At 36.8% G+C, this 26,436-nt stretch overlaps 1 protein-coding gene across 1 annotated transcript in view; it reads right to left on the reverse strand.

The window, feature by feature from the left end:
• Nucleotides 1-378: 378 nt before the first annotated feature.
• OPRK1 (opioid receptor kappa 1) overlaps nt 379-26,436 on the reverse strand; it is a 45,363-nt gene continuing 19,305 nt past the window's right edge. The window contains exon 4 of the mRNA XM_021555698.4: nt 379-25,832. Coding sequence (XP_021411373.1) covers nt 25,300-25,832 — 533 coding nt within the window. The 3' untranslated portion in view covers nt 379-25,299. The remainder of the gene's footprint in view (nt 25,833-26,436) is intronic.

Genomic DNA, 26,436 nt, shown 5'->3' on the forward strand with positions numbered 1-26,436 from the left:
CAAATTTCAGAGCCAAGAGGATAAACAACAGTGGAATGAGGAGAAAAAAAACAAGAAGGATGGGACTTCATAAGATAAAGCTATAATTAGGCTATTAACTCAAATATGCTAATGGACCAGAACTTATAAATATGTGAGGGTCCGTGACTGGTCGTTCATTTTGTGACCATTTGGGGTTCATCTTGGGTGTAGCCTTGGCTGGGCTCTTGTGCTGGGCTCAAGGTGTATCCATTAAAGCCTTTTAATAAATACCTACTTTATTCTTTAGCTCTGTCTAGTCTCTGTTCTAAGTCAGCCTTCACAAGGTATCAAAGGTCTATGCAAAACTGTGGTAAGCTGGAAAGGGTATTGTCCTCCAGTGTATAGCTTAGACATTCATCCATTTGAATGATGAATTTTATTTCTGATTAGGTAGTGCAATCTTTATGTACCAATCAGAACAGTACACATTCATAACAGTAAATAACAACTGAAACAACCATTAAGATTATTTTAATTAAGTTTTGTGTAACAGAGTAACAATCTCCTTCAACATAAAATCATCAATTTTTTTACATTTCTCTTTTGTGTGCACTTCCCTAAATGACAGCATAATTTGCTAACAGCTTTGAAAAAGTTCTTGATAATCATGTTCTGTCCTTTTTTATGCAAACTGAGAAGTAGTTACAGACAAATAACCCATTTCAGCAGGAGTTATCTATATAAAATTGTGATTTTTTTAAAAAATCACAGCAGAAATACAACTGTTTTTTTGAGTGAGACCAAACCTTAGAAACTTGCAAGGTGATTATTTTTATTAATTTCAGAGCTCCATGGTTTTAGTTATTAACTGTAATTTTGTCTATTCATTAATGTAGAAGCAACTATTTTCTTCCTGCCTGGAGCCTTTCTCATTGCTATTAAATCAATTCTTAAGTGAAGACATTTTCCAAACAAAAGATATGAGGCCAAGGTCAGAATGCAGCTGAAATAATTTTTTCCAGATCTGAAGTCATTCTTTTGTGCTTGTATTAAGAGAGGAACATTACTTTTTTATTACTGTCACACATCGCTCATTTCAGTCCTGCATTATCCTTTGTCTATAGACTTATCCTACTGCCTTCTCCCCTTCAATAGCTGCCAATCATCCTATTTTATATGGAGCCTAGATGGTCTTAAATGCCATAATTAATACAACTAGTCACTGAGTACCTCAACTGAAAGATCCAAGTGCATTTAGCTGAAATATCTTAATTTTTATTTTTTTTGTAAGAAAAACACTGAATCTGAAAAAAGCTGCATTTAACGGTCATGGATGTCTTTATGTCTTTGCAAAGCACCTTCCATATTTACAAAGGCTTTCTAATGTCAGCTTTGTGCCTGCTGTTGAAAGACTTTTGGTAACTTTGCACAACTCTATGGCATGCCATGATTCATTTGTTACAAGAGAGGCCAAGGGAAACAGGAAAAGGGATGAAATTCTTGTGTATGTACATATGCCTTTGAATGTCATTTCTGCATAGTAGCTCTTAAACCTGCTGATCAAATATCTAAAGATTATTATGACCATTGTCTTCAAAGAGAGTAGAAATGCCTGTTTTCACACAAAATATCTCCTTTCCCACAATTTTTCTTCAATACCTTCTGATCAGAGACCTCAAAGATGCACTTGGACTTCTTCTCACCCTAAAAGAAATAAAATCTTTTAAATGTCAGTCAGGAAGAGCATGTAAGAATAAAAGAATAGCAGCATAACTATTATCAGTGATTAGGCAGCTCTCATGGGAAAAGGCATGCCCCATTTTCTATCCTTTCAAAGTCTGTTTCTGGCCTTGTGTCATTCAGTCATTAGCTAATATGCAGTCCTTGGAGTAACAACACACCTAAAGCATCTCCAGTGAATAGTTTACTGCTTCTTGCCTTGGACTTGAGAGTTTCAGACCTCTCAGGCAATGGCAAAACAAAAAAAATTGCGTATCCCACATTCTGTGTAGAAAAGGGATAAAAATATTTCAAGTTTTTCCTTAAAATGAATTGATGTGAACTTTTACCAAAGGTTTTCTGAAGGACGATGCAACTCCATGGTGCCAAGGTTCATCTACTTATTCCCAACATCAAAGAATTTTCTCAGGGCTGGTTTTCCCTACTTTCCACATCCAACATAATGTCTAAGTACTCTCAGGATTTTGAGAAGCCTGTGATGCCTTTTCCTAAGAATGAACAAAGGTCTCACACAGTAACTCTGATTAAAGAACCTTGTCCTAGAAAGACTTAGAAAATATGTGCTAAACCTTTCCTGATGTCAGTTTTACAGGTGAGACAATGATTTAGGCTTGCTGAGGTGGACTTTCATGCTATTGCAAAGGTGCTGAATGACTTCGATACAGAATATAGCTTCATGAAGAGTCATAATGAGCACTGACAAGACAATGTTTTAATTTAGTATATCAAATTATGTGACATTAGATATCAAGAGAGTAGACAATGGATGCAAATGCACACAGAAATAGAAATATATCCTTCTTTGGGACCAATGTCTAAAATCTGCTCATAGCAGCTCTCAAGGGTTTTCAATTCAATTTTTCAACACACTACAATTAAGCCTGTATCATCTGAGGAAAAAAAAATATCATGGTCAATTTTTTAAGATCTCAGCTTCTGTTCCAGTATTAAAGAAAGAACAGCACTTGTGAATGACAGCGAGCTTTTAACACTGTTGAGAACACAGTGTACTAAACACTAGATGTAAAGAAGAGAACTTGGAGGGTTTTTTGGTTCTTTTTTTTTTTTGTTCTTTTAATAAGAATTGTTCATAATGGGTTTTTATAGCACCAATGCACTTACAGGTTTTCAGGCAATGTTGATGAAACCTGGATGCCCCAGCTGACAGTCAGCAGCGGCCTCTCCACCTCAGTACCCTGTCTGCCTCAGAACCAGTGCTGCAGGGCCAATGCTGGGTTTTTACAACCAAAAGTAACTCCCAAAAGTCCCTGAGTCTGAGTTTCCCTCTTCAAATCCCACAGAAACTATTAATGATGATCACAGAGCTTGAAGCAAAAATACACTTTGTTTTTCCAAAAGATCCTCCAGGAGGGAAATGCAAAATGTTTTTTCACTTGGACTTTCAATGTGTGTTTTCCTTAGGAAGAAAGCAGTAAAGAAATACTTGTTTCTTATCACAGATCCAGTGTTCAACAAATCCTATAAAATCTACAACCTTCTGACAGCTTTAATAACTAAGTAGGAAGAAATCACACTGTACAGCAAACATCAATATGTGCATACAGTAACTGCAGGTCTCTAATGAAATGTTACAATCTTAACAACAACAAAAAAAAAAAAAAAAGAAAAGAAGACATAAATCTGTATACTGAGTCACAGTAGAGTACAATTATCCACATCAATTTTTTGACATGTTACTTCACTCCTGTCTTTAGCAAGCCTTTTTATAATTTTCATGCATTACTCTATTATACCCCTGCTCCATTTAGCATCTTTATCCATCCACAAGCCCTTCCACAAACCCTCATTCTCTCCACTAATGAAGTTGATCTGCAAAAGTCACTAGCATATTTCTTGTTTCCCATCTTGTTCTCCCAGCTCAGTATTGTACTTTTGTTTTGTACTTCACAGTTATCTTTAACTGAGGGAATGATCAAGCCTAATTTTGTATGATAACAAATCATTTCAGATTGTAGTGAAAAACTGCATATATGTCTGTAAATGCAGATAGTCAGGACTGACCAACCAGCTTCCATATTTTGATTTTTTGTTCCAGAGATACACTTGGAAAATCAATATGGATTTGAATAAGGGATCAACAAGGAGTCTGATATGAAACCCACTAAACCTATGGGAAGACTTACTGATTTTAAAAGTTTTGAAATATAGTCCTTCACATGTTGTCCAGCTAATTTTTAAAGTATATTCTGAGGAAATTGCCATTTTGCTATTGCAGAAACCTAAAATTTCTCTGTATAAAGTAAGCTAAAATTCATAAATAATTTTAAAAACTTCAGAAACTTTACTCAGCAGGAGAAAGGCTAGGAAAAATGGAAAAGAACAAATCTGTGCTTGCTAATTCATGCTTCTTTGAGGGCCGATGATAAAAATTAAAAGAAGTAACTTGTACCAAGGGAAGGTAGAAAATTAATCAATTTGAATTAAATTTAATTAATGCAAGGACAATGCTAAAAATCACTAAAAGTAATTTTTTACAAGAAGCCCACAGTCCCAAACTATAGTCATAACACAGCATGACAAATCAACAAATCAACTGAACATCACCCAGATCTTTAAGAACTTGGTAGCCAAGAGACATGACAGATGGTTGAATAGCAAACACACAGGCATCTTTCTTCTTTTGTGAAGCAGTTTTTTCCAAAATTGTGCAAAGTGTAGTGGTTTAATTTGCTGAATTAGTTTACCTCCTACATTTGGAATGTTCATAGCAAAGTAGAAAGGAAAGTTTGCCAATTTCAGTGCATTCAGATTTTTAAAGTGAGATCTAGAGTCTCTAAGAGTTTTTATTCTAGTTCTGCAAATGGAGAAGCTGAGGAACAGATGGATTGAGACGGCTTCTTGTGCACTGAGAAACTCCCCTTGAAACCAGTCACTGGTGAACACAGAGGTGGTGAAAACAAGATTTCACAGTAAAGCTGACTCCTGGAATTAGAAATGAGATCTAACAGTTCCCTCATTCTCATGCTTCACAATATAGGTAAAATCAAATCTCTTTTCTCAGAATGAGAATCTGATATATTCTCAGTCCATTCTCTGTTAATCATTGCATGAAGTTTTACATCCCAGAAAAACACACACCTACCTGTTTCTTAAAACTAACAATTTTATCACTTGTCTTTGTCATAGAAATGTGAGAGGGACACAATTTTGAAAAGAAGGGCTAATGAATTGCACTTTACAGAGATTTATATGCAATAATATGTGGTTTATTGGAGGACAGCTGGTGGTTGCTGGCATCTTTGGAAGGACTTTCACAGACCTGCACAGCCCTTCTCAGCTGCTCAAATTTCCTGTGATTTTGTTATTTTCAGCAACAGTGTCAAGAATAAAGAAGTCTGTATATCTGGAACCATAACTACAGTGTCTTAACTCCTCATGCAGCCAGCACTGTGGAATGTCAAACACATAAATCAACCATGCTATTTAGGTACTTTAAAATACATTGACTGAATTTCTATTTACATTTAAAATTGTCCAAATAAAATGTTTTATGTTGGGTTTGGTTAAGGATTTTTCTGTATGAGAGTCTGGGGTCTTTTTTATATATGTTAGAAATAGCAACTAAGTCTTAGACTATTTTTTTAACCATATAAAAGATATATTGCTTTCAGAAATTCATGCTTGAGTAAGTGACTTAACCTACAGTTCTCAGAACTGGTTACAGGCTAGAATAAATACCTCCCTAAAGGTCTACTCCACTGTTTACTGAAGAATCTTAGAAGTACCATCTGAATTTGGAAAGTTATATTTAAATATGTACAACCAGGAGGTGCATATTTAATAATAAAAAGCTGTTTTATTCCCAAATTTATTTTATTTTAAAAATTTTGAAATTAAATATGGAAATAATTTCATAACTCACAAAGAAAGAAGTGTCAATTTTTCAATGAGAACAATTATTTTCCATAAACAGTTTTAAACTAAACTAAGTGGCATTTTGGAACTAAATTTTCATGCTTTAGTATATGCATATCTTGGATTTGACTCTAACTTAATCAAGCAATTTATAGTCATGCCAGATCTAGCATTAACAAAAATGTAAATTATATGAGAAATTAATAGCTCTGCTACAGAAGAAAGCTTTCAACCCTTCTAGACTCCCACTTAGCATTATAATCTTTTCGTATACTCACAACAAATAATTTTTTCTACCCTGAAAACTGTATTTTTCTGAGTTAATGTTATTATTCTTTAAAATGTCTGTACTGAATGAGCTTATAAATGAATGTCACAAATAGTGTAATACTTTTTTAGCTCAGTATGGAGTACAGAGAGCATATCACTGAGCCTCTCTGTTCTGCTCTACTTAATGGGAGATGTGATAGAGGGAGAGCATAAGGTCTGTTTCCTTCAGCCCCTTCCATCACCTTGAAGTGGTGAGTGCAATCCTGAAGGAAACCTTTCTGCCCAGGGCAGGCAGGGAGACCTGAGTGCCAAGCTGTAGAGATGCCAGAATGATCTGAAAATACTGAAGACTTCTGGGGATCATGGAGGAAAAGAAACTGGTGATATTTAGGACAAGCTCATGAGCAAGCACTGAAGTTTGTCTGTAATTTGTAAATATAAACAAAGGTGAACTCAAGAATTAATAACAATTCTGATAGAGCTGTTCCAGTGCAAACCTGTTCCCTTTACATCTGTACCAATGTAAACATAAATTGTGAGTTTGCAGGCCCCAAGTTGGGCAGCTCCCTGAGGGCTGCCATGGCAAGGGAAGACCCTCCTGGAGCAGTTCTGTGTCAGGAACAAGAGACACATTGGCCTTTTTCAGTCTTCAGCTTTTTTTCATTGTTATATTATTAAAACTTCAGCACACTGTCTGCACCAGACTCTGCGTGCAGGAAAAACAGCACAAAAATGGTTAACAATCTCTTGTTACAAGGCCTTCTAAGTTTAATCAAACACCAAAACTAAGCTACCCAATTAAGAAGTGACACCTAAATTATTTTCCTTTCTAACCCAATAACTGACTCTTAAAGACCCACAATGAGGATTTTTCTACCCAATTACAAGATACCACCTAAACCCAAGAAGAAGAAACAAGAAAGAAGAAAGGAACTTGAGACAACACCCTGTACCCTCCATCTTGTATCCAGCTATAACATACTAGAAATCCTAAAACCTAAATTTCTCACCGATGTGACATACTACACTACTCTCTACAATCTCTACAATCTATTTCACACTTTCGTGGTTTCTGGTTTACCTTGAGGCTTTGGAAGTTTTCTCCATGAATGAGGGTCAAAGTCAGTGCTCCCCTGGGGGTCAGGACACCCTGGAGCAGACAGAAATATTCCCAGTGCCCTGAGTTTCCACAATAAATAACTCAGGCTGGAAGTTACACTGATCTTAATCAGATTATGCAGGGGCATTTTGGAGTTATGAAGCCTATAGATGGATTGGAATTGACACGGTATAGGGCACAAAATAAAGGTAGAGATCTAAATGAATGATATTCTGCTTATCTCAAGACAAAACAATAAGCATCAGGAAAAAAAGTGCCTGCAGGAGCTAACAATGAAGGTAGCTGAAATAAGTGTATAGAAGACCTACAGGCTGTAGAATTGGATGCATTTTGATTTTGCTACAAGTCATTGCCTCTACGGAGGAGGTTAAGGACTACAGAAAATGCTTTGTTATACTTTATAACATAAAGTTAACATAATATATTGGCATTAAAGTTCATATTCCAGATTCATGTCAAGACTAATTACATTCATAGTAGGGAAAAGGACGAAAGCTGACAAAGTGCAGTTTGCAAATATCACAGTATGTGTCAGACGTAAAAAAGCATTTCCAAAGTTATCAAAGAACTTCTTTGAATAAGCATTTTACATAGTAATTTCAGCAGAAACTAATGCTGACTTTCCACAGCCAGCTTTAAAAAAGAACTGAACTACATATTACTAGTAAGGAAATTTATTTTGAATCAGATAAATTAGCTACAAGTTTTAATACATTTATTAAACAGAATTAAGTCCCTAATGGTTCAGTTTCATTCAAAATTAAAGTGACATCAATATGGTATGACATAATTTTCAAAGTCAGTTAAGAAAATCCAAATTAAAACTGTCTTAGCTCTAAGAAAAAGAAATGCCTGTAGGTATTCACTCTAATCTAAACAGTCATTTTCACACATTCCTTTCTTATTATTATGTAATTTATTCTCTGGGCTTCTTTGAATTAACCCAGAAAGAATTTTAATAATGTATAAAAAATCTCAAGTCAGATCCAATATTCTTTATACAGGGCAAACTCCCAGAAACTTAATAAAGCAAAAGGAATATTTGACTTATATGTTTTCCAGAGGATAACAAATTACCAACAACTACACCTCAGACTAACAAATAAAAGAAAGATTATTAACTAACAAAGAAAAGTACTGAGTTAAAAACAGAAGCTTTAAGTTTATGCGGCCGTTCTGGCAAATATCTGTTTATACATTCTCAATTAAAAGCAGGTGGGACACACCCATTTTTTTCTATTATGATATGTCCTACTGATCTTTCATCTGAATTTTCTCTATGCTATTATTTTCTCTATGCTATTATGCTTTTCTTTTTCTTCAATATCAGCTACACATTTTTTTTGTTGCAATTCCTTGTAATAAAAACGGATTAACTTCTTTCCCTTCCTTTTATTTACTGCTTTCTTTCAATTAGAGAACATTAATAGGTTCGTCCAATACACAAAACTATCCAACTGACCTCTTTAAGGAAGGTCCATTTTTACTTCTCTTACATTATTGCACAACTAAAATGCTTGTTTATAGCACTTTATGTGCGATCAGAATGACTTGTAAATAAAGAAGCAGTGCTGTTGCAAGTCAAAAGGTTTGAATGAAAACAAACCTACAAATGTGTCTCTCAAATGGGAGTTGAGAGAACTTTCCAACTTAACTTCTAGACAAATTTAGAAGTTACATTTCCTTTGTGTGTCATAAATAAGTAGTGAACAGAGAAGAGCGCATCACTGCCAAACATTGCAAATTCATGATCTAGTCTAGTCTCACACTGCTTAATCAATATCCTATCAAAAATAGTTACATTAAATAATAATTCATATTTTTAAAGCAAAATTCCTTAGGTAATTTCCTCATGGAATTCTTTACAACTCTAATGTACATCCATTTTTAAAAGCTACGGATACTTGCAGCCCTTCAGTAAATTCAATATGCAGAGAAATAGTTTAAAAACTCCACCATGTCCCCCTCAGGCATCCCACAGCAGCTTCTAAACTCCCTTTACAGTTATAAAATTCACATACAATTTTGCATTTTCTCTTTGAAGTACACTCACACAAATAATGACTTCTGAACTTCTCAATGTTTCTTCTCTAATGTAGGGAAACCAAATTAATTCAATATATTTATTTTGCAAAACTTCTGCTTATAAATATTCCCTGGATTTTTTCACATTACTCAGTGAAATGGAGTGAGTGCTTTGTTGTAGCTCTAGAATTTTCTTCAGTTAAATTGCTTAAGGAATTGTTTTCCATTTTGCATTTCATTAATCATGTGGTTTTGTATATAGAAAATGTTTATGTATGTAAGTGTTTCATTTTGGTACACAAGCTCAAAAAAAAATCTGTTTAAAGTATGTCCTTTTTTTCTTAATTAAAGTCTCTTCATATTTTAATATTTTATGAATAATATTGCAATGGTTCTGAAAATGAAACTTTTTTTTGCAGGCAAAATATGAGCTTATTTATATCCTCACTGTCACAGGAAAAGTCAGGACCATAGAATCATAAAATCATAGAATAGTTTGGGTTAAAAAGGATCTTCAAGACCATCTAGTTCCAACCTCTTTGTCACAGGCAGCTGACTTCCACTACAGGTTCTGAGTCCCATCTAATCTGGTCTTGAGCACTTCCAGGGAGGCATCCATAGCTTCTCTGGCAACCTGTTCCAGTGCCTCACCACTCCCATAGTGTAGAATTCCTTCCTAATATCTAACCTAAACCTACTTTCTTTGCGTTTAAAGCCATTCCCTACTGTTATAGGCTAGAATACCCTCATCAAAAGCCCCTTCCCAGCTTTCATGTAAGACCCCTTCTGAGCTCTCCCAGAAGGCTTCTCTCCTCCAAGTTGAAAAACCCCAACTCTCTCAGCCTGTATTCATAGGTGACAATTGTAAAATTGAAAAATTAAATATTTCCTCCCAGCAAAATATACTGCATTCACTCTATCACAAGGAGTGAAGCAGTACTTCAGCAATTCAGTCACAGTAACATCGATATCATCTTTGCTGATATGAGAGGGATCAAAAAGTCATTAACATCTCTGTTAAAGGCCTTTTAATCATATCCCTCTCTTGACATATCTGCAGTACCATGTGTCAGCCTTAGAAGTTAAACCATGGTATTTTTACAACCTGGCAGCTGGAAGTTTTCAGAATTATTTGGTACTCAGGTCTGCCTTATCTTAAGAACAGGAAGCTTTTCCCCTTGTTACATTCTCTTCTTACAAAGTTCTTCATTGCAAAACCCACAAAAACATATTGCTAAATAATTTGGCTGAAAAAGGTGCACTCAGATTTTTCCCTCTCATGTTTATTTTTTTCATAACATCCTATTTTTACTTAGACCTTCATAAATGCACGTTTTCTCACCCATGATTTCATGCTATTAATAAAAGGAACCACATAATTTAAACTGAAACATTTTATTGCATTGAAGTGCCAGCTGTTCTTACATATGTAATAATTGCAAATTGCCTAGGCAACCTGCATAACTATGCAAGATGTGAGAAGTTCTCTGGCTCTGCCAGCTTGCACATAATCACTTCTTTAGGCATGAGCAGCAGAGATCCTTGCATCCCTGTGGTACCCTGCTTCAGCTTCAGTACACAAGGCTGGTACTGGCCTTAGGAGCTGTGGCCCTTTAGGCTGCTCTTGCAGGCAGAGGTGGGATATGCAAGCCTCCCACGGATAGGTGAGAGTGCCTCTGCCTCTGTTTCCCCCTGAGGAAATCTGAGCCAGTGATCCCAAACAGAATGAATATGCCCCAGCTTCCACTCCAACAAATTATGACGAGCCCACCGTATGTGTCTCTTACTTCAATGGCTTGTTCAGTATGGGGAAAGCATTTGGGAGTTTTCCTTTCCAGATTAAGCCCTTCCCCAGGTCTGTTCTGAGGGAAACTGCTGGTAAGAAAACCATCAGATTAGTTTGTTTGTATAACCTTAAATTACATATTTCTTTCTGAAAATTGACATTACCATGATGCAATATTTTTCATATTGATTAGTTACTTGACAAGTTATATTCCTCTGATTTTTAGCCCTATATGTAAGCACAAATAAATCAACTTGTTTTGTTTTCATCTAATTCTTAACAAAATTTTAAATTCTACTCCAAAAGTTAATCTACCTGAAAATCATGTGGCTGACAAAAACAAATAGCCACCCAAGTGAAGCTGAGTCAAGTTGAATTAAAGGCCACACATGTGTGGTCAGGTAGAGGTAGATTTGAGCAGTGGCTGGTTTACCACACCCTGGTACCAATTTTAATGACAAAACACCTTGGTCTTCAGTGTGGCCTTGATTTAAAAGTCTTTTTAGTTGCACAGTCATAACCTTTTTTCAGTAGGAATGTAGTGCATTTGGATATTTAGAATTTTTCCAGAAGAAAAAGTAGCATCCTAATATTTTAAGTGTGATATAAAAAACACCAAGAGATAAGTATGGAAAAAGAAACTCCAGTATAAGTAGTTATGTTTGTCTTTAGTATTCATTGCAAATAGTCAAGAAAAATTCAACATAAGTCAAAATTAGCAACTTACAGTACTGAATTAGAGAAATCTAAGATGAACTACTCAGTAGAACAGAGATTAAATTCAACTATACTTGAGAAATCATAAATTCATCTAGATTCCATATTCTACTTAGAAAAAAAAAATCAGCAAAGTTTTCAAATCCTGAAGAAACATTTTAGAGGTTGAATTATATTGGAAATGTTCTCACAAGTCTGTGAATTTGTTTTCTTTTCAGCCCAGGACTTCAAAATATGTCAATCATAGTGCTCTCTCATATTCCACTCTCTTTGCCCATTTGGAGTCCTCATTTTGGCTTTGGTGAGGTTTTACATTTGTCCTTGAGTAGAGTAGGAAATTTATAATTAAAAAGCATGAAAGGGTTAAGAGAAACTTAACTATTGCTTCCATGAAACCAATAACTCAAGAACACTGATGGTGTGGATCATGGATGGAAGTGCTCAAGTAAGGAGCAAGGAACAGGCAGAAAAGGTTGTAGCTAACAGTGCCAAGCCTTAGCAGAAAAAAATCCTACATCAAAGTATAAATAAATGTTTGAGCAAGAAATACTTGTCAGGAGATAGAAATTATCATAATGGATAAAAATGAAAAAAACATTCTAGCATAGAAGCTGAATAAAGATATGAGTCAATGTCATTACAGTTATAATACCTATAATTCAGCATGAAATATAATTTGAAAGATATAAGCCAGGGGAAAAAAAAACAGGATAATTATTTTTCTAGTGTTCTGGATAAGCTATTGGCAAATGTAAAATCTGGGTGGCAAAACTGAAACAATAAACAGCCATTTTGTCACTATCTTGAGGTCACTTTTGAGGTACCTTTAATTTTGTTACATCTCAGGCATACATAAAAACCAGCACCAAAAAAAATCAAGAAAGTTAAAAGTGGTTTTGAATTAGTTTATTGACATGTCATATACTACTTTAACATAGTTTCATGACTGGAGATTCATGATGGTTTAAGTGGGTACAGAAAAAATTGAAGACCCTCAGTCTCAATATCTCTGTTCTGGTACTGAACCCCAGGTTTGTGTTTAAGATGTTTCTCAGCAGCTGTTTCTTACTAGCTCTTGTTTTGCTATGTTGAGCTCCTGAGACTTTGTCAGTCATTCTTTGATAATCTTTTGGTTCCCTGATCAGGTAAATTTTTAAGATCAAATAATCATAGAATCATAGAATATACTGAGTTGAAAGAGACCCAACAGGATCATTGACTCCAGCTCCCTGCCCTGCCCAGGACATCCCCAAGAATTACACCACGTGCCTGAGAGCATTGTCCAAATGCTTCTTGAACTCTGTTCAGTTTGGTGCTGTGACCACTTCCCTGGGGAGCCTGTTCCCAGCCACCCTCAGGGTGAAAATCCTTTCCCAGATATCCAGCCTAAACCTCTCCTTACTCAGCTTCACACCATTTCCCTGAGTCCTGTCACTGGTCACAAGAGCAAAGAGATCAATGTAAAAGATGGCAGAATAGTTTCTGCATGAGATACTTTGAACTGCTCATTATAAACCTCAGTATTTTCAATATAGTCTCAGTATCCTTGTTTAAAAAGCATTCATCCCTATCCTCTTAAAGTTCAATAAAGATCAATAAAGTTCTATAGAGCCTACAGAGAATATTCTTCTAAAGGAAAGAATATTTATATTCAACTGCAAATACAGGTGTTTCTGTGATTTTCAATAATCTACAATACATCAAAACTATGATTTCCATCAGCTTACCTATATCCTTGTCTCCACATTTGCATCTGCCCATCTGACAGTGAGGTAAGGAATAAAGATGTGTTTTAAGTCCTGCATTCCTAAGGAAGATTTCTCAACAAAAATGTCCAATTTCTAATGGCTGCCTTCTAATTCTTCCCCCAGAATTCTCATATACTGGATGAAGTGTAAGCCACATGGGAGAGATGATATTAAACTAAAAAATGAAGGTCTACAGCCTGCCAACAGAAGACTTCAGGGTTGCCCAACATATTTCTCCAGACACCTCAATGCTCAGAAAGGTCAAAGCTCACACATATGGCCCTTCTAAACTGTTGCATGCACCTGCAATATATGGCAGAAATGCCTGCAGAGGAGCCAAAAATCTCAACAAAATTATGCAGTTTTGAAGGTCTTTAAGAAAAAAGGAGTATGGCAAAGTAAATAACTCATCAGCATTTGGAAGCATAAACACCAGAAGGAGCCCTGAAGGAGATTTGTCTTATTGCATTTTAAACAAATATCAAGGTAGGTAACTTGCATGAGAAACACACTGCAATTTGATTTCAGAAATTTATTAAATTAACAAAACCATATTTGTTTATCTCAATTACCAAAATTGCATAAGATGTCGTGTTATTTTCAAACACCATTTCAGTCTCAAACATGAATTATGGAAGTGAATTTCAGTTGTTTTTTTCAAATTTTTTTGTATCACAGTCCAACACAGAAATATATGCTCCATAAGATTTCTGAGCAGAATTAAGGTTATGTAAACACATCATTCACCATATTTTCTCCCATCATATGATAGATATATCCTTACACTCACTTCTAGCACTAACAAAAGTAATTACTTGGATTGCTTGCAAAAGAACCATCAGACTTTAAATCATCAGATCTGTGTTCTAGGAGCCCACTTACCTGCACCCCATCACTGCAGTACCTAAGTCACACACAATTGTCATGTGTAGAAAGGAGCTTTATCACACTTTTTCTCTACATCTCTCTCATATTAGGTCCTGGTTCTGTTACTGGCTCCAACCTGCTCAGACCTGCCAGACTAAGGCAGCCTCTTCAGCCACAACTACAGCTGTGAAATTACTTTAGTCCTATAGACCCTCTCTGTAAAGGCATCTGAAGAAGCAGATATGTCTTCAGTGCTGCTTTTAAAACATACCAGCACCCAACTCCTTCAGGGAGTCAGCTGCCTTAGCATTTCCACATTAATCTTGCTTGAAACTACCTTGCAAATTTTGCCCACCTGATCTCTTTGATCTCAAAACAAATACTTGGGATACTTTCTGCGAGCAAGCTCCAGTTTTCCAAATGCTTATTCAGGGTACCTGCAGGACCATCTTTACTCAGAGCTGTTAATTGAAGATTTATACTGTAAACTCTGTCAGGGAGCAGAAGCTTACCAGATTTTTATTCTTTTCACATCCAGTTTCCACCAATGCAGTTTCCCATGGATACTATTCATCTTCACTTAAATTTGTTAAATCAAATTAACAGTATGGTATGGAACAGAGCTAGCATCTGCACATTCACTTATGCCTAACACCCTGAGGTTTGTCATATGATATGTTGAAACATGAACTCTTACACCAAGCCTCAGATCAATCAAACTATTGCCTACATGAACTCTTATTAACAAAACAGAGCGTAAGGAAATGAAGAACTGCAAAAAGAGGATAGCTCTTTTCAACTGAGAGCAGTTGCTCGCTACCTGAAAAACAATAATTCAATTTGTAACAACAAAACCAAGACCACTTGAAAATGTTCAGGGAGGTAAGGAAAAATCTTCAAATGTAAACTTGAAAAGCTTCTCATGCTTGGAGAGACACTCATCCAGCTGGTTCCCTACTTGAGTTCCTCCTCCAGCAGAGCTGTAGCACACTTTTTGGCAGGGCTGTCATGGCCCCTCTCCTGCTTTGTACCATTTGTCCCTAGGTTTTGGATCTAACACAGCAGCTCTGATGCTGCCAGGGCTCGGCCCATTTTTTGAGGAACCCAGCTAAGGTTGGGTTTCTCAGAGGTTGTCCTGCCTTCACAGACTCTTGCAATAGCATATTTGCCTCAAGCTCTCCATGCAGATCATCTCTACCATGGCATGAGCCATTCCTGGGTCTCACATCTCTCTAGAGGTGAGGTCTGTACAACTCAAAAGTGAGTGCCAAAATATTTTGTTTCGACTAGAGATGAAGCCACTATCTAGAACATGGGAGACCCACATTACACTCTGAGAACACCCCTTTTCAGCCATACTAAACTCTCTCTCCTCCTCCTCTTTCTGTGGTAAGCACCCACACTGCAGCCCTTTTGGAGGTTGTTGTGTTTGTTTCCACTAAAAATCCACCCTGAGGAACCTCCCTTTGGAAAAGTTTTATTAAAGCAAAGTCATTGAAGAAGAATTTCAGTTTTGACAAAACAATACTTCCCAGTCATGAGTACAACTCTCACAGTGGCATCCTAGGGCATCATTATATCCTAGTTACTGGAACGTGGTGAGCTGTTTGCTGTTTACAAAAATAAAAACACAGGCAGGAGCTTTTTTCTGTCAGCTGTCAAAATTAGCAGTAAGCTAGTTTTCAGTGAAGAAAGTTTCTGTCAAGCTGTCAACCAGAAAATTGAAAATCAGAAAGAGAACATTTATCAGATGTGAAAAACAAGTGTAACATTTAAGCACATGCTTAATGGAAGGATTTGTTTCACTGCATTGAGCTCTTCTATGTAGAGTGGATGCAAACAGAAACTAGGATCTGCTTGGGAGAAAAGGAAGAGATTAGCTGACAAGGAGGAAGTGCTGAGGGAATTTGCAGAAGGTCTAAATTGTTTAAATTGTTTATTAAGTTGGGAAATTCTGGATATAGATCCCAGTCAAAGCCCTTTTTTTATCTGCCTTTTTTTGCATATCTACAAGGAAATTCATCTTACACTTGCTACACCAGTGTATTTTTCTCCACTGAGGGCAATGTAGAATGTTGAGCTGAAAAAGATTTAATCAAAACCCACAAAAGTTTGTAGTATTCATCATGTCAAATTGGAGTGTTGCTCTAGCAAAATCAATGTCTTTCTACCACAGAGTCAGTGACTGCAGAAGATCACCACACTTCTGAGCCCGTCATGCATCTCAAACAGCACATTTAACCTCCTAACTTCTTACTGACCTTAAACACCAGGTGCATTTTGAAGCATGACATCAGATAATAGCTTACTATCTCTGGTAACTAGCAGGAACACATACTGAGGAAAACAGATATAAAGAGCCTTCACACTGAAATCGTAGGATATGTTATGAATATATGCAAGGTTTACAAATGACAATCCAGATTAAAGGAATCTAGGACCACTTAAGGAGAAATGATTTTATTTCCATATGAATCCTTTAATTTTATAGAAACACAGTATCTTAGAATGATCAGGGTTGGAAGGAACCTTAAGAGATCATCTAGGTTCAACTCTTCTGCCATGGGCAAGGACACCTTCTACTAGACCAGGTTGCTCAGAGCCCCATCCAACCTGGCCTTGAACACTTCCAGGGATGGGGCATCCACAGTTTCTCTAAACAACATGTTCCAATGCCTCACCACCCCCACAGAGAACTTCTTCCCAATACCTAATATAAACCAACTCCCTTTCAGTAGCCATTCCCCGCGTCCTTGTAAGAAATCCCTCCTCAGCTTTCTAGTAGGCTCACTTTAGGTACTGGAAAGCTGCCCCAGAGACTTTTCCCCAGGCTGAACAGTCCCAGCTCTCTCAGCTTTTTCTCATAGGAAAGGTGTTCCAGCCCTTCATCAGAGTCATGACTCTCTTCTGGAGTAGCTCCATCAGGTCCATATCCTTCTTATGCTGGGGATCCTAGAGCAGGATGCAGCACTCCAAGTGGGGAAGAGGGGTTAGAACCACTCTCCAGAGAGGGAGAGTCACCTCCCTCAACCTGCTGACCTCTCTCCTTCTGATGCAGCCCTGGGTACATCTGGCTTTCTGGGCTGTAAATGCAGCCAGAAAGTAAGGAAGGAACCATCTGGCAAATTCATGCCAGACTAACACCATAAAGCAGGAATGTCCTAAGTAGTGCATTCAGTTTGCAGTTTGGATGCAATCTGTGGAAAACACCAACAGGGAAAAGACTGGTTATCTTACCCTACTAATATATGAGCTCTTCTCTGTCCTTGCAAAAAAATATTGTGATTCCTCAGAGGCTAGATTGAATGGTTTTCAGATATATCTTTTAAGAGACAGATAATATTGAGGTTTCCGAAGCCACATCAAGGATCCTCATCTCAGAGGCTGACTGCCAGTATGTCAGGCCACCAGCAAAATGCCATTTTCCTCCAAAAAATAAGAGAAAAAGACTGTGTTTTCTTATCCTCTTTTTTTCCACGCCATCCATCATAATGTTTTTCTGGAAGGAAATCCACATTCAGATCAGCTCTATTAATAAACAGGACAAGTTTCCCCAGCTATCTACTCCTTCACAGTTAAGCAGCAAATTTCCATTCCTTTCTTCCATTTGTTAAAGCAATTACTCAGAGGGTTCTTGCAAGGCTGAAACATCCAGGATGTGTGAAATGCTCATATCAAATCAAGACACAAGACAGCTCACTAATTCATAACAAGCTGCTAATATCATAGTAATCCATAAATACTTTTGTCTCTGACAGATTTTGACCCATGCTTCTATATGTAGGGAAGAGGAAATTAATTCCACAGTGCTCATCTCATGAAGACCTCTTTCCCCAAGCAATCCCTTAAAAAAATTACACTCCAGGCCTTGCCTGGGGTTTTTCCAAGCCTTTAAGAGCAATAAAAGTAGGTTGTAGAGCTAAAATAAAACATATTTTGTGTTTTCTTCTAAAAAAAAAAAAAAAAACAGTCTAGCATATAGTGGATATGCATCAACAGAAGAGATATGCAAAGTCAGTGTCCTATTCCAAACTTTCTTATAGCATCTTCTGGCATGGCATGTGCTCCCAAACAAGAGCAAACAGCCGAATCTCCCATGGTGGGTTGACCCTGGCAGGACACCAGGTGTCCACCAAAGCTACTCTATCATTCTCACCTACTGGGCAGGGCAGACAAAATATAACAAAAGGCTTGTGGGTCAAGATAAGGACAGGGAAAAAACACTCAGCAATTATTGGCATGGACAAAACAGATTTGACTCAGGGGAATTAATTATATTACCAATCAAATCTGAGTAAGATAATGAGAAATATTTGCTACAGAACAACATAATGCTTGTCCATTTTTTTTTAAGCAACATAGATGAGAAATATCACGCTATAAAACCATACTACATTTTCCTATACAAATTAAGAAACAAAAAATAGTGTTATACAGTGCTTGTATGAAGGAACCTACTCTGGTACATTACATATATATCCTAGGTAGGATTCCAAATTTGTTTGCTCTGTCCAGAATTGATATGAAGAGTTAAGCAGGTGAGGTCATGAAAAGAGCTCTGTATTACTCATCTGATGCTAATGGGATTTGAGTTGCAGCTGTGTTCTTCATGGGGCTGTCATTAGGCCTATGTGACTTAACTGTATTTTATTCTCTGTTTAAAATCCATCTATCAGAGTGAAATCAGAAATGTGGTTTCTGTCATATATAGAACAATTACCCTTAGTACAAAGCCTGTGGAGAGAAAGGTCTGCTTTCTTTAAAGAATAGGTAGAATTTAACAAAAGCTTTTATAGCAGTAGCACACTTTCTGTGTTTTGCCCAGGTGACATTCAGTACTACAGAAACCTATAGGCTTATACATTCCCAAATTGGTTGCCTTTTTTTTATGCCAAGCTTGTGCCAAACCCAAACAACTCCTTGCTTAGGTCATTCTTTTGCCTGAGAGTTGTGGTCTGGAAACCTCTCCCATAAGTTTCTTGGGCTTCAACATCAAGCCAGTTGCTGCTGTTATCATTTGGTGTTCAAGCAGATGAAAATAGCATTGGAGTAAAAGCATTAACTTGAGGACACAGTACACATACACCATGCTCAAATCCTGAGTGGAGTCCTACAACATAAATCTCAAATTTGTATCAAATGCTCAGCTGAAAACACTGTGAAAATGCACATGGAAAATTCTCTGTATTGCAGTAGGTTTTTTCAATATGGAATTTGCAGTTTCAAATGGAAAGGCTTTTGTTTTTCACTGTATAAAACCAAAAAAAGCCCATGGCTGTAACTGAAGTGTTCTCCTGGGATGAGAATTCTTCTGTCCTCCCCATGATCCCAGAGACAGTACATGCTTTTATTTTCATTAAGTGAATGAAATGACACAAAGGTCTTATTTTGTGAAGAAAATAATTATTATCATTATAATTACTTCTCACTTTTATGGCTGCCACTCTGAGGAACCAATTTGTATGTACATCTGGGTTATGGCACTATCAGCAACAAAGCACTTTTAAAATGCACAACACAATTAAGAACTAACTGCAAAGTGCAGTACAGTGGCTAAATGTCACTTTGCCCTGTCAGACAAGAAAAGAAAAACTCCATACCATGGAGTACTGTATATGCATACTTATATATGGGGCAGAATTGTAACACCTGACAGCTCCCACAAGGCAAAACCACCATATTTTAATGTGATTCGTATAGCTGGAGGTAATCTCTGAATTGTAGGCATATATAGGAGTTAATAAAATGGAAGGAAAAAAAAAAACTGTCCACAAAACAGAGGTAAGAAACATCAGACTGAGGAAAAAATAGCTCCAAGAGCATAAAATACCAGCTTACCTGCAACAAATGGTATATTAATGCTAGTTTTCTGCTGAATTTTTCAATCAGGGCAGTTTTGGCCATAAAAAATTCTTGTTCAAGGAAGACAGAAGAAGGTACATATCCCTAAAGTGCATTCCCAGGGCTAATTAACAGTGGTTTTGCCAAGTAAATTACAACTTCACAGTATAAGAGTATTTTCACTGATCAATCAAATATTTTTCCAACAGATGCAGACTTTCAAAGCTGTCTTTCAGATATCTGGAAAAAAGACAAATATAGTCAACTGATTTTTTTGCCCATACCAAGCATTTATTGAAGTGAAAGATTTAGTTGCAGGTCTATCATTAGTCTGCCTTCATGACTGCTTCCTGGTGCTGCTTTCTGAAAAGCTTCTTGTACAGGAAAGTATTTTAAAAATGATAGTGGCTGTTTTGGAAACTGACAGCTAAGTATTTACTTTAATGAGAGACAGTTTGGGAAGAAATGCATCAGCATTAATAAGTACTTTTCTTCAGGACATGATGGCCTCTACCAAGAGAGTCTGCAGTATTTCACAGTAGTTTCCATACTCTCCTTTTACCTTGCATCATTCTCCCACTCTGCCAAATATTTTGTACTTCAGTACCAGGGTTGACTACTTTATATATCAAGATTTTCTAAATCTTGTTTGTGTTTTCAAAGCCTTTAGAACACATTTCAGCCAATTTTACAATAAATTGATTGCTTTATAATATATAGAATTATAAATATATAACATTTTAGAGTTTACTAATTAAATTTAGTAAATTCGAGTTTACCAATTAAAAGCAAAAAGAGCTCTTGTACACCCATACATAGGTACATAAGTGCTCACAACCTCTATTTTTCATGTCCCCTAGCTTCTATACACTTTTCCTAAGCAACTGCTCTCACTGTCAATACAATTTTCTCATACTATGTACCCACTATTAAGCCTTCACACCATTAAATAATTAATGGACAATAACACCTCCAGGAGGTTTACTAGAGAGTTTGCTGCACATTTGGAGTGGAGTACAAAGCTGTAGTTATTTTTGGTATTCCTTTTAACAGGAAAGTACAGCCCTGTTCCAGGGCTTGTTTACTGATGAAGGAGATGTGTATTTCCCTTCTGTAGATCCCTAAGCCTATCTGAGATGTTGCCATTTGGATTAACAGATTTGGAAACTGAATAAGAGAACTTGTATTTGCTGCCAACTAAAAATCAACACTGGAGGGAAAGCAGACTGAACAGGCTGGTAACGTCCATAATTATTTTCCAGAAATGCTTGTCCTGATTTCAGCTGGGTTATTGTTAATTTTCTTCCGAGCAGCAGGTACTGTGTTTTGGATTTAGTAAGAGAATATGTTGATAACACACTGATGATTTAGTTAAAAAAGCAAGGCTTACCCTGAGTCAAGAACTTTCCATTTTCCCATGCTCTGCTGGTAAGCAGGTGCACAAGAGGACAGGAGGGAACACAGTCAGAACAGCTGACCCAATCTTGCCAAAAGAGAATTCCATGCCACAGGATTTCATGTTCAGTGTATAAAATGGGAGGAGCTGGACAAAAGGAGCCAGGCACTGTGTGGGATGGGCTGGGCATTGGCCAGTGGATGCTGAGTGATTGGATTGGGCTTTTTAGGTGTCTGTCTTGGGTTTTATTTTTCTGTCTTCTTTTTATTACTAATAGTATTAGCATTAGTATTAATATTAGTATATTTTACTTTGTTTCTATTATTAAACTGTTTTTACCCTAACCCACAAGCTTTTTGGAGGGGCAGAGAGAAAGCAACTCCATTGCTCTTTGTTGCCAGCTGGGGTTAAATCACAGTGAGGTAACCTAAAGCTGAGCAGCCCTTGCACGGTGTGAGACAGGTTTTGCCCAACACAGCAAGAAAAGCAGATCTTGCTCTCAGCTGATTCCCTCCAGCAAGCAGCTCCCAGTGCTTTCACACTCTCTTGCATTAGCCACACAGCTGGACATAAAAACACTTTTAACTAAGTGATCAAAATCTGCAGACTGAGATCATTCCACTTTGCATGTCAGGATTTTATGCATCAACAGTTCCCAAGCCATATGCAATCCAGCAAAAAGAAAAACCCAACCTAAAATACTTTGATTCAGTCAGATTAAATATCTTTCAGTCTATCATTCTAGCATTGAATAGATGTACTCACTATATTGTATTGCACACCTGTAAGATACAGCTAAAAATTATCCAGGCACAATTCATTTTTTTATCTGACAGATCACATAAGTTATCACAAACTCAATCAATTTTGCTGAATCCACATTTTTTTCTGAAGAAAAAACTTAAGTGGGAAGAAAACAGCCATATTTACAATTATTATGTTTGATTAAGAATTGATAAGCAATTAAGGAAAAAAAACCTCAGCACAAACTCTCTCTCTTCTTTGCAAAGACTATATTAATTTAGCAGAACCAAGAGGAATTCTGGCTCAGAATGGTGTTTTCCCTTTGCTTTTCACAGGACAAAAATTTCATTTTCAGTTTTCCTCTGAATTTCTCATCATGTTGAGGTATTGTTTATTAACTAAACTTGGGGTTTCTCTGAACATAATTTCTCTGCCATGTGTTGGTCTGCCCTGAACCAGAACACCAAGTATATTTTCCAAATAAAATCTCTCACAGTTAAAAGCAGAAACACAGAAAGCGACATATTAGCTATCCACACTTGATTGATTGGAATTTAGCCCCACAAGCAGGTCCGTGACCATGCTTTTGCAGTATTGAATTTTCAGAACCTCCAAAAAGAAAGGCAAGTAAGAGTGGTTGCAGCAAGTACAACCAATTCCCAGGCTGCCTGCCTGTGTCTGCCCCACGTTGCCATGCTCCAGGGCCCATGGGACAGCACAGCCTGTCCCTGCTGCCCCATTCCCCATCCAGACCTACTCCTGGGCCAGGCAGCTCCTACCCTGCCTTCACCTCTTGCTGCCTCCTGGAGCCAGCACAAGAGAGAGGGCAAGTCATTGCCTGGAGCTACAAAGAAAGTGAAGCGCTTTGCAATGGGAATTCAGTCTTCTAGAAGCAGATTCTGTGAGCATAGTATCATTTTTAATGTACTTTCTCATGTGTTAAAGATATCTTGGCCAGTTTTCTGCTGTTTTTCAGTGAAGTGTAGCAAGCTGCTCAATTTGACAAGAAAACTTCCGAGACACCTTTCTACTGCATTCAGACTAATTTGGCTGTTAATGTTCCATGATAGAAAAAAACCTTTAGGACACATTCTTATAACATTTTGCAAGATTAATTGTTAGGAAGTTATAATTTCCTCCCACTGTGATGGGAATGATGATCATCTTCTGAAAAACATAAACCTCAAAAGTATTATTAGAAGCCTCCTTTTTGCAAATTAAAAACATTGATTTTTCATTACAAAGCAAAGCTTTTCACATAATGTGTAGAACAAAAACCCTATTCAAGTACAGACTTACATATGCAAATGGTAAGTCATGAACAGGAACATAGGTTATTTTGAATTAAATTAGTTCATTAGATTCTAGTTCTTTCCTATTTCACTTGCTCCTAACTTGAAAAATACATTGGATTTTCGACTTTTGCCTTAAGCATTCTCTTTTTATGGCCATTTAAAGGTCAGAACTTAATTTTGAAAGATGGATGAATGTTAAAAAAACGAATGAATGACAGAATGGGAGGTGAGATTCAGCAGTTGTGTGAGCAACTTAAATTCACTTCCCCAGGTAAAGCAAGAATCCTGAGGTCAGATAATCATTCTTCATGTAGAAACAATCAGAAAGTGCTAGACTTGTCAAGAAAGAGTTATCTTGAATATTGCAGCAACAGCATTTATCAACATGGTATAAAAAATATTTGACATACATGACTGTATTAATAATAAAGCATATGGAAGTCCTGCAAAAGGCTGACTTTCTACATCACTTCCACAGGAACTGGACTGCCAGCTAGTCCAAGAAAAAAACTCATTCTTTATACTGGTGTGCATTTTTGGTCTCATAGGACCAAATCAGATTGTGTTTCTGAGAAAATTTTCCATGAAATGAAGGCACCCAGGTAATTCTTTTGTATAAAAGAACAAAATTAACAAGAAGATATATGGTGTATGCATTCAGGGTGAAGATAATGAGAGCATTCCTCCAAATTTCAGCAACAGCAGTAGTGGGAGTCGTAATATATAACATCAGGAAGACAAAAGTCTACAAACTGAAAGTTAGGCTCCGTTTTACCATAAACTTATCTTCAGCAAGCTAGTGACTTATTTATCTGTGCCTTGACACCTCTGTCTTCACAGGAAAACAGAGAAAATTACTGAAGTCATAAGACTGTATCAAAGAAAATATATCAGCCTCAATAAACCAGAAATTTTTTCCATCAGATGCCATTAAAGCATCCATTATTTAATTTCCATTGTATCAATCCAGTTAGTTCATGTGCTACTTCCCTTGATTCTAACTTGTCAAATATTTATTTCAGTCTGATTACATATTGTCCAGGAAAACAAGTTACACATGAGAGTGTTTCCTCCATGTAATGAATGTAACATGACTTTTCATCAATTTTGTAGCAAGTGAAGCATTTGAAGTTGTCTAGCCTCTTGTTCAATATACACTCTGAAAATGCATACTATATTATTCAGACTCAATAAAGAAACAACCACCTTGGAAAATCACACATACAAAACATTACACATAGATGATGAAACATGTGATAAGAATTCCCATTAAATTCCAGTATTTTTGAATGCCAAAAGGCTTTACTATATATAGACACAATAAAATCACTTTGGTGTGTAGGCAGATCATGCTTAAATTGGTTTTTCACAGCACAAACAAGGGTTACAGATTTATTAATTGAGGATAATATTGATTATAGCTCTGGAATTGTTCACAGAAATCTAACACTCTTGACTTTTAAGAGGATCAAGTTGTCAAAGTCCTTACTTTAGAATCAATCACTGTTGGGGTAGAAGTTTATGGCACAGCTCAGTTTTATGACCAAATGTTGCCTTTTACAATGTTACATATTGTAAAGAGAAGAGTCTGCTTATCTGCTTATCCGGAATCACCTGGTGCCACACTACCTCTTTGCTCTGCAAAAGTGTGTTTTAGTGCTGGCTCGAGTACAGCAGATATGGTGCCAAAACCTGACCATCATCCAGGTCCTTTTCATTTGAGCCGATTTTGAGGAGATTCTTGTTTATCAATAATAAACTTGCTTTAGTTCAAACTGCCAGGATTCCTGAAATATTCCAGAAATGTCTGTCTGGGTGAATCAATTTCAAACTGCAGTCGTAATCTGTGTAAGTCCTAGGTCATTGGACTCCTCTCTCTCCTGAGGACAGTAAGATGACATTTCCACGACTAGTCATACAGGTTTGTTTGCCCCACCTGCTTCCCTCATGTAAGCTGGGTCTTGCACAGTGTTTCTGACTCTGCTGGTGCTTTGCCTGTCCATCCTCATCTTGAAGGGGAAGCAGAAGTCTTTGAAGCATCTCTTGAAGTTTTCATCCAAAAAGGCATAAAGGATTGGGTTGAGGCTGCTGTTGGTGTAACCCAAAGCAATGCAGAAGTAATAGCTGGATATGGCAGCAGTGCTGTGGGACACGTCCCCTAAGGCCTCAACCAAAACAAAAATGTGAATAGGAGTCCAGCAGATGATAAAAACTGCCACAACCACAAGCACCAACCTGGTGATGCGACGCAGGTTTCGATCTTTTTCTCGAGACCCGGAGAGAAGCCGTACGCTTTTCAGGCGCAGAATCATCAGAGTATAGCAAACAATTATAATGAGAACCGGAATAACAAACGCAAAAACAAAGACACAGATTTTCATGAAGATGTCCCACCACACATAATCTCTGTCTGGAAATTGCAAGGAGCATTCAGTGCTAGCAGTATCTAAAAATGAAAAAAGCAAGAAGAAAATTGCTTTGTTATTAGATAATCTAAACAATGTCATTATCATAGCGTAACCTAGGAAAAGTGATTAGCATGTACTACAATATTAATAAATGGAGTTATCATTAAATCACTCCAAGGAAGTTTTCAGTTAGCACTGAAACTGGTTTTATACAGCTGTGTCTAGAAATTACTGAGTTTGGAGCTTTTTTAAATGCAAAATATTGCATGAAATTTCTTTCCCATGGGAGGATCTAAAAAAGTAGAGCACAAAAACAAAATTTGCCAAGTTGTTTCTATTTGAATATCACTGAGATTTAAAACCAGATTGAATACTATGTTCAGCAAAGTAGAAATCTCATCATTATTATCTAACTATATATGTTTTTGTCTGTGGGTAGAGAAAGATTTTTGATAACATGTATGGTAGAAGTTGAAGGTGGTTTTGATACTAAGAAAATTTTGCCAATATATGATAATTGTGTAATAATCTTTTCCCATATGCCTTTTACAGCACAAATAGAGTACACACAAATGCTTACATTCAGAAAAACCCCTGGAAACATCTTCTTTTCACTCTCATGTTAAATAGAAGCAAATTAAA

The sequence above is a fragment of the Lonchura striata genome, chromosome 2 (assembly GCF_050655825.1).
Source record: "Lonchura striata isolate lonStrDom1 chromosome 2, ASM5065582v1, whole genome shotgun sequence".
NCBI lineage: Eukaryota > Metazoa > Chordata > Aves > Passeriformes > Estrildidae > Lonchura > Lonchura striata.